Consider the following 10,188-nt stretch of genomic DNA (forward strand, 5'->3'; position numbering starts at 1 on the left):
ACATTTCATAGAATACTTTGTCGTATATACGCACAGTTATATATATTCTGTCTGAGCATCGAAAATTGAATTTAAATACGTATGAAAAAGTAGTCCTGTACTCTTATCTATGCACGTCACACGATGGCCTCTAAAGTTGTAAGAAAAAGCGAGGAAGTGTGTTGTAAAAAGTAGACGGACCAATTACGTACAAGCAGTTTCAATCATTCGCTGGGTCGAAGTGTGCAAGTATTTCGGTGTTCAGAGCCTCAGAGGAGAAAAGGTCTTTAATGTGCTCGTTTTAGGGGACAGAAAACCACTGGCTTACGTGACAACGTAGCGTAAGTAAAGTTAAAGGGAAAACGAACTGCAATTATTGCTTGGCGCTTTGTCGTATAAGCGATGCTAATATCCAGAATGAAAGACGACGCGTATTGGAAAGTTTTTGCCAACTTTGTTACGAAGAATGGACCACACGAAACAGAAAATAGTACTGTAGAAGCTAAACCAGAAAACAGCAAAGGGGACGAAAAAAGTAACTTAAAACTGAAAGTGTCACGCGGAGAATTTCAAAATGGTCAGCCTGAAAATATTTCTCCTTACGAAGCTTATGATAACGTTTTTCCAACTATAATTACAATAAATGAGCCGAAAACTGGCGAAAACGCACAAGACTTGGCAAAAATAAGGTGAGTGATTACGTCTATTAGTGTAGGTTATAGTACTGTGGGGTAAGGCCCCGTTTGCACCTAAATTTTGTTTTAATGTTGAATTTATTTACCTCCTTTTTGAAAAACTTGTCGCTGCTACTGTTGTGGGCGCATGTGTTCTTAAACAAGTCAATTAACAGCCATACATTACACAAATAACCCACAAAGTTACATACGTGGTAACTCGCAAGCGGGCCGAGGTGTATAAAACAGAAACCATGTTATAACGATTAACGACCGTCGTTTCCCTATCACGCGGGGATAAATAATGTACATTTATACATAAATTTAAATTACACCCATGGTTATATATACGTACATACCAATTAGCATTATTACTGCATGTTGTTTTTATCATAGACACAACAAGCATGATGAACAATTTTATGAATCATCAATCAAATTACCTTCAAAATCACTGGATAACAATACTGATACTCATACGGATGAAGCACCAATTAGCCCAAGTAAGATTTTTTTCTATTAGAAGACTAACTTGATAATATTTAAACAGAAATGGCCTGTTAGTCTGCTGGGTGCAGCGACCACGCTTATTTTCTTCCAATTAATTGTAAATATGTTTTTATCTGTAAGCGTGTTTTAACAACTGTTGTTGTGCTTTTGGGCAAGACACTTAACGACAATTGCTCCAACCCAGTGGTCACAAATAAATAGGTTGTGTTAATTATCAGCCACATATAAAAAATAAAAAATTCCCAAAAAATAATCACCCACAAAGTAACATACATGGTAACTTATTGTAAGCTGGCATAAGGTGTACGGAACAGAGTCATTTTATGGCCTCGCGAGGATAAAGTAACTTACATATCATTTAAAGCAAGCTTATTTAAAATAACATTACTCTTAAATTCTTATTTCATATTCAGATATTATTTTATTTTTATGTGTCCTTTGGCAAAACACTTAACGGCAATTGCCCCAAACCAGTTGCCACTAATGGGTTGTCCAAATTATCAGCCATACAGAAAACAGAACAGAAAAATTAACGTGATAATTTTCCAGCATCAGACTCATCTTTATCACTTAAAGATTGGATGAAAGAACAAGAAGATCAAAATAAACATCCGGACTTTGAAGATTACCATGATGAGTATGTGGATTTTATTTTTATCATTGGGTGTTAAAATCTTTTTATTATTTATTTTTTGTGTCAAAATTCTTCTATTATTTTATTTTTGTGTCAAAATCTTTTTATCATTTCTTTTTTGTGTCAAAATATTTTTATCATTTCTTTTTTGAGTCAAAATCTTTTTATCATTTCTTTTTTGAGTCAAATCATTTTTATCATTTCTTTTTTTCAGTTTTTTCTACAATCACCAATTTATCCCAACTTTATATTCAATTGTTGAAGAAGAAGAATTCGAATCGTATTGTGATGTCACAGATAGCGATGCAGATGATAGTATGACATCACAACACAATAAAATCAAGTTAAGGTTTGTTATACATTTATATTATTTCTATTTTGATCTGCTTACAAGATTTCGATTTTTTCTGGTAAGTTTTATTATAAGATTTCTGTTTTAGTTTGTTTTGTCAGAAAATTCTGCATTTCTATGTGTTCTATTAATCTATTATAGTTGGGTTTTTTTTAATTACTATATATATATTTAAGTTATTTGTCTACGCTAAATCAGTCGTTAAAAACAGATGTTCTGTTTCATACACCTTGTGCTCACTTATCAGTTACCACATATGTAACTTTTTTTGGTGGTTATTTTGTGCCATTTTTTTTAAATTATCATCAAAATTATAATTAACCCTTTTCGAAACAATAGTTCAAAAACTATGACACTATAATGATAAAATACTATTTCTATGAAAACATAATACCGATTAAAAGTCATTTTAATGACGCAAGTAACCTACGTCATAATCTGTTTGAGACTATTTCTATGAAATTTAAAGGACTTAACTCAAATAAAATGTCCAGCTGGTTTCAAAATTTCAAATGAATGTTTTGTACTAGTTTAAATGCTCTGAAACATTCATTAATACACTGTTTTATAAAATTCTTAAATTAAAAAACATTTTTTCATTTTGTTTTATAGGCTTTTTAAATCGAATGTGAATGAATAAATGTAACTGCTTTATCCTCGCGTAGCCGAAACGACAGTTGTTATATCACAGGTGTTCTGTTTCATACACCTCGTGCTGGCTTACGAGTTACCATGTATGTAACTTTGTAGGTGAATATTTTTTGGGAGATATTTTCTCTTTTTTATGTATCGCTGATAATTTAGACAACCCATTAGTGACCTCTGGGTTGGAGCAATTGTCGTTAAGTGTCTTGCCCAAGGACACATACACCAACAGTAGTAGCAGCGACGAGCCTTGAACCTATTACCTCTGGGTTACAGGCAGCACGCTAACCACTTTGCCACGGCTTCAAACAAATTCATTGTTTTTTGATACAGAAGCCAAAGTTGTGAACAACTATCTGTGCATTCATTTTCTTCAATGAAGCGCTCAAGTACTTATGATAATCTGAGTAGTTTTGAAGAAAATGAAAGAGCCATGTTAGAAGAGGTGACATTATTGCTAAAGTTATATCATAGTAACTTTAACATGAGTTTATTCGTATAGATCTTCAGTATTTGACAGATAGTTTTACAAAATGTCAACAAAAAAGTAACGTTTAATTTTTATGTGTTTTTCTACACAATCTACAGCTTTTTATAGTTATTTTAAATGTGTTTATTTGTATTCAGTATTTTTGACATTTAGTTTTACAATTTGCAACAAAACTATAACCTTGATTTAGTTGCACCACTTTTTACAGGTGTTTTACTACGGTCATAACATAGTTACTTTTACATGTGTTTATTTTTCATATAGATCTTCTTTTTGATAAAACTTGTTTTGTTTTTGACAGATAGTTTTACAAAGTGTCAATAAAAAGTTAAAAACGCAACCTTAAATTAGTTGCACCACTTTTCACAGGTGTTTATATAAATTAAGTTGTATTTGACCAACACACTAATTTTGAAAAGCAGTTTTACAAAGTTTCAACCAAACAATATCACTGACACACAATCACGCCTATATAACAAACTGACCAAACTAGATTTGCTAAAATAGTAACATAGTGGGGTGGGGGAAGATGGGACACCTTTTCGTTCTATTTTATCGTCGCATTTGGTAGTAAACAAAGAACATTCAAAGAATTATAAAACCGTATCCTCACGACTTTCATAAACCGATGTTAATTGATTAAAACACGATCAGGCTTTTGGGATATAATGTGCTAAAGATGTCCCATCTTCTCCCACAGTACTTTATATTAGGGTGGGGTAGACAGGACACCTTTAACACATAATATCCAAATATCCTGATCGTTTTTTTATGAATTAACAACGGTCTATAGGAGTCATGAGGATAAGGTTTTATAATTCTTTAAACGTTTTTTGTTTACTACCAGATGAGAGGAGAAAATAGACTGAAAAAGAGTCCCATCTTCCCCCACCCTACTATTATAAACAGTATTGCAGTGCTGACAAGCTTAAAAAGCCAATCCCATTTCAAACACACTAAATGATACCCACAGGTCCTAAAACTTATTGCTAACCCTTGCAGGATGAGAACGAAAGTCGCCCACCCATGAAGGGTGAAAACACGCCCCATATTTCGCCCACCCATATCATAGAGTTCCCGTGTTGTTCCGGTAACCATTTTTATTCAGCGCTTGGACCAATCGGCGAAACATACAAAAGGTATATGTGTGTATTGTACTTTTTGCCTGGCGCAGTGGCAAAGTTAGCGTGCCTGCCTCTAACCCAAAGGTAATGGGTTCAAAGCTCGTCGCTGCTACTATTGTATGTGTCTTTAGGCAAGAAATTTTTTTTTTAATTTTTGCGTTTTTTTATGTTCGATTTAATTAATACGACCTCTATGTTCCAGTGCTTCTAGTCGGTCCAGTGTTGCCGATTCAGCTTATTCGTCGAGAGAAAAGATCAACACAATGCACAGCAGTATACCCGATATAACTATACATAGGTAAAGATCGATATTTCTTCATACACATTTAATAAATAAGTAAATTTAACTTACTTTATCCTCGCGTGGCCAGAAAACGACAGTTATAACACCAGTGTTCTGTTTCATACACCTTGTACCACCTTACGAGTTACCATGTATGTAGTTTGTAGGCGATTGTTCTCTATATGGTTAATAATCACTCACGAAGTAACATACTTGGTAACTCGTAAGCTGACACAGTGTAAAAAACAGAACACCTGTGTTATAAAGACGTCGTTTTCGGGCCATGCTAGGATAAAGTAAGTTATCCATTTATTCAATACTTTCATATTCATTTTTTCTTAGTATTGAAGATTGTAATGATGAAGACTTATACATACCAAGAAGTTATGCTGAGAAAAAGAAGAAAAGAAGATGGGCTTCATTTAATGTTAATGATCATAAACAGGTTTTTGCTTTTAAAACTATCAGCACCATAGCACAGTTGTTAGCGTATGCCCATAACCTGAAGGTTAGGGGTTCAAGGCTCGTCGCTGCTACCATTTTAGGATTGTGTGTTCTTGGGCAAGACATTTAACAGTAATTGCTTCAATCCAGTGGTTACTAATGGTTTTTCTAAATTGTCAGCCCTATTTGAAAATAACCAATTTAAAAAAGACAATCACTCATAAAGTTATATACATGGTAACTCGTAAGCTGGCACGAGGTGTATGAAACAGAACACCATGTTATTACGACCGTTGTTTTCGGGCCACGCAAATATAAAGCAAGTTACATTCAGCTGTAAAAATATGGCCATAATTTCTTTCTGTTTTTGATCGAGATTTTTTAACTCTATAACTTGACAACTTAAACATCGAATAAGTAACCACTCAGTTTAAGTAACTTTTGTTAAATGTCCTACTCAAGGACACAAATGCCCACAATATTTAGTAGCAGCAACGAGCCTTGAACCCATAAACTCTTGTTCAAAGTCCGGCGCATGTTAACTACTGTCCAACGGTGCCAAAAAATTGTCTTAAAGTAATTTACTCTGGCATATCTGACTATATGAGCACGCCCATATAGAGTAGAATATACATTTCAAATGGTTGCTTTTTTTTAATTTATTGAACCGTTTATATTCGTTTTATACAGAACAAAACTAAGGTTCCAATTTCTCGCGAAAGTTTTCGGAAACGTTTATCTCGTAAGTTTAGTAACAAATCTCCTCACAACAGTCCTAAGAAAGTTGCTAAGGTGAGTCGTGATGATATACTGCTCCTCATGCTCACTGTCGAGTTATAACATGGTAGTTTTCTTATACACCAGACACACATGCTGTATTCATACATCTCATGCTCACTGTTAAGTTATAACATGGGTGTATTCTTATACACCAGACACACATGGTGTATTCGTAAACCTCATGCTTACTGTCAAGTTATAACATGGGTGTCTTCTTATACACCAGACACACATGCTGTATTCATACACCTCATGCTTACTGTCAAGTTATAACATGGGTGTCTTCTTATATACCAGACACACATGCTGTATTCATACATCTCATGCTCACTGTCAAGTTATAACATGGGTATCTTCTTATACACCAGACACACATGGTGTATTCATACACCTCATGCTCACTGTCAAGTTATAACATTAAACTCACCCCCAGGTTTCTCCAACGAAAAACCGTCGAAAATCAAGTTTCCGAAAAACGCTATCTCGCGTTTTACGTAGTTTCCGGTTTCGTCACAATCACCCAGAAAAGCACCCACCACGTGACCGGGCGTGGTCCCTCCCGACAGGAAATGAAGTAGCGTCATCAATTGATAGCGATGAAAGCGTCATAGAAAATGCACACGCGATAATTTAACGTTAAATATTATATTGTTGGGTTGTTGTAGCAAAATCGTTGGTTTTTTTAAGAAAAAATGTTTTTGATTGAAAAAAATATTTCTTCGTTGTAAATGAGGTAAGATTTGTTGGTTACAAAGTAACACCAGTTTTCTTAACATGGGTATTGTCGCTAGTGCATTTTTGCCTTTCAACGAAAAAACGTTTTCAATTTCGTTTCGAAATGACTGAAATCATTTCGAAAACGAAAAAAAAAATCGTTTCGAGATTTTAAAATTAAAAAATCTCCAGGTATACCCTCTTACTCCACTTGATAGTAAGGGTAAAATTGATGATTACTCTAAATTTTCACTTGGTTATTAGAGGATTTTCTGTTTCTAAACCTGTTTTCCACGGCAACAGTTTTTGAAAACAGTTCATAGAGAATCCTCTATTTATCACTGCAACGCTCGTTTTGAGTAACTAGTTTAAACTTTTTGCACAAGAACAGTCCTTTACTTTTACTGATCAAATACAAAATCTGAATTTATTAGCATAAAAAATTTTTTTTGTCCGCATGAAAAAATTCGACAGTCGTTATAACACGAACAGTTACATATGTGGTAACTCTTAAGCGGACACGAGGTGTATAAAGCATGCACTTATGTTATTGAAGCAATTTATAGGTGTTAGCTTGAATGGTTAAGGGTGTTTGTGCTTACTAGGTGTCGCTCGGGAGTTGTTTTGCTTCGATTTGATACGGTGACGTAATATATTCGTCCCGATTGATAGGCTATGTTTGTACCGGGCGCTATTGCGCATGCGCCGAGAACCTACTATCCCTATATCATATGACCACTTACGTGCTTAAAAAGGATGTGTGTGCCCCCTAACGCCGTCAATAACACAGCAAATTTGTTGTGCGCTTTATACAGATGTCCCTGATAAATCTTACATGGCGTTTATCACGAGACGTATGTACACACTCTATTTTTTCAACATATTCCCATATAATCTTCTGAGTAATAATCCAACACAAGTTATAATCTCTAAATAGAAATCTATTATTCCTACCAAAGTGTTACTTATGTTTCAGTTTACACCTCTATTTCTCCCTTTACGTTTCGTAGCACTATCAAGGCTGTGTCATATTATTGTGCAACAGTAGCCTCGCACAATTGATTTCCTGTTTCAAACACCCAATCAAACAAAGTAAATGCTGTTGAATTTATTTATATCAACTGTTCATAATTGATACATTTAATGGGGAACAAATTATTGTTCTGCTTCGTTGAGTCTTTGCATAACTTCATAATAGGGATGATGACCGTCCATCTCATTGGTGTCTTCAGCTGCAAATGTTAAACATCGGTGAACAAGCGTATATATAAACTTAGGTCCGTCGTTTAGCTAATGTGATAGAATGTAATGTAACTTACTTTATCCTTGCGTGGCTGGAAAAGGACAGTAGTTATAACGCGGGTTAAACACCTTGTGCCAGCTTACGAATTACGATGTATGTTATTTTGTTGGTGATTATTTTTTGATATTTTTCATTTTTTATATGTATGGCTGATAATTTGGACAACCCATTAGTGACCACTGGGTTGGAGCATTGCCGTAAATTATCTTACATATGCACACATACGCCAACAATGGTAGCAGCGTTAAGCCTTGAAACCATTACCTCTGGGTTACAGTCAGGCGCGCTAACCACTATGTCACGGCGCCGGATAATAACATCGTATTATATAAGAATGAAACAACATTGCTGCATATCAATAACTGCTTACCACTTGCTGGCTTTTGGTTCCATATCCATCTACGACGACGGCGTGTATAACCAACAGTGGTGTCAGTGAGAACGATGAGTCCGACGACGAGCAAAAGGAGAAGAGCTGACTTGTTCATCTGCAACAAGAACACGTTCAAGTAAAACAACAACACGTTTATACGAGTTACTTACGTTTACTTTGTGTCCTGTAGAAGACTGGTGATTTATTGAGCAGATTCTGTGCTTTATATAAGAAATCTGCTGCTCCTTACAGGATGTATGTTTTCTCAAAGATTTTGTTTAAAGAAAAAGCTATTCTCACAAACGTGTCTCATCTCTGGATCCAACATCCGAACTATAGATACTGGGGAGGCAAGGGAAGTTGGCCTTCCTACGAAAAACGTTTCAGCAACTTCCATTTTGGCTTCCTTTATTGCTGTGTGCTGCGACAAGCTTTATGAAATCGTTGTTTTTGATTGACAGGTTGTTTAGCATGAGATTTTATCGGAAATTTTTCACTTCATATGCTAATGTAATTTTTCAAACTGGCAGAAAAGTGTAGAAATAACTTATTGCAGGCACCGTATATTGTAGGGTCTCGTCGAATACTATTATTCGGTCCGCCAATGGGAACACACTGTTTCTATTCAGCGCCAATTTTTGATACTTAAAAACAGCAATCGGCTTTGGGGCGCGCTCTATATAGTCAAGAGAATACTGTCGAATAGTCCTGCAACATTTTTATTAGTCTATCGTAAAATGGGGTTCATACCAAGAAATTAAAAAGAAGTGTCTTTATTTGCCCCACCCTACAATATGTGGTACCGTTTTTTGTGGTGTTTTGCTTTAACCTGCACGATTTTCTGTTTTGCAAACCGCATATGGGATATCATAACAGCAACTGTCAATCAATTCTCACCAAACCGAAACTTTCATCTAACATCCTGTTTTCGGTTTTTGAAAAACGTTTGAATTACTTCCTTCGAAAGCAAGAGATCTTTCAACTCTATAGCTGACAACTTAAACATCGAATAAGTAACCACTCAGTTTAAGTAACTTTTGTTAAATGTCCTACTCAAGGACACAAATGCCCACAATATTTAGTAGCAGCAACGAGCCTTGAACCCATAAACTCTTGTTCAAAGACCAGCGCATGTTAACTACTGTCCAACGGTGCCAAAAAATTGTCTTAGTAATGTACTCTGGCATATCTCACTATATGAGTACACCCATGTAGACTACACCATTGTTGGCGTATGTGCCCAAGGGCAAAACAGTAATTATTACCCACACATAAAATTAAAAAATCCACAACAAAATTATCACCTACAAAGTAATATATAGTAGAGTGGGGGAAGATAGGACACATTTTCGTTTAATTTTCTCTTTTCATTTGGCAGTAAACAAAGAACATTAAATGAATTATAAAACCGAATTATAAAACCGACGTAATATATTCGTTCCGATTGATAGGCTATGTTTGTACCGGGCGCTATTGCGCATGCGCCGAGAACCTACTATCCCTATATCATATGACCACTTACGTGCTTAAAAAGGATGTGTGTGCCCCCTAACGCCGTCAATAACACAGCAAATTTGTTGTGCGCTTTATACAGATGTCCCTGATAACTCTTACATAGCGTTTATCACGAGACGTATGTACACACTCTATTTTTTCAACATATTCCCATATAATCTTCCGAGTAATAATCCAACACAAGTTATAATCTCTAAATAGAAATCTATTATTCCTACCAAAGTGTTACTTATGTTTCAGTTTACACCTCTATTTCTCCCTTTACGTTTCGTAGCACTATCAAGGCTGTGTCATATTATTGTGCAACAGTAGCCTCGCACAATTGATTTCCTGTTTCAAACACCCAATCAAACAAAGTAAATGCTGTT

The 10,188-nt window shown here is 35.3% G+C and overlaps 1 protein-coding gene and 1 non-coding gene across 2 annotated transcripts; one reads left to right on the forward strand and one right to left on the reverse strand.

Moving 5' to 3' along the window:
* On the forward strand, positions 1-7,062 carry LOC100183321. The gene is made up of 10 exons (XM_002129818.5): positions 1-668; positions 1,050-1,156; positions 1,713-1,800; positions 2,012-2,146; positions 3,128-3,239; positions 4,287-4,423; positions 4,611-4,706; positions 5,034-5,136; positions 5,826-5,927; positions 6,349-7,062. Exons 1-10 carry the CDS (start codon positions 382-384, stop codon positions 6,547-6,549), a joined length of 1,368 nt encoding a protein of 455 aa, XP_002129854.1. The 5' UTR covers positions 1-381; the 3' UTR covers positions 6,550-7,062.
* A 660-nt stretch (positions 7,063-7,722) lies between these two features.
* LOC100183359 lies at positions 7,723-8,636 on the reverse strand. The gene is made up of 3 exons (XR_182189.4): positions 8,476-8,636; positions 8,303-8,420; positions 7,723-7,861 (listed from the first exon to the last, which is right to left on the reverse strand). It is a non-coding gene; the product is annotated as an uncharacterized LOC100183359 (transcript).
* Positions 8,637-10,188: the final 1,552 nt, after the last annotated feature.

This window comes from Ciona intestinalis, unplaced genomic scaffold, assembly GCF_000224145.3.
Source record: "Ciona intestinalis unplaced genomic scaffold, KH HT000075.2, whole genome shotgun sequence".
Lineage (NCBI taxonomy): Eukaryota > Metazoa > Chordata > Ascidiacea > Phlebobranchia > Cionidae > Ciona > Ciona intestinalis.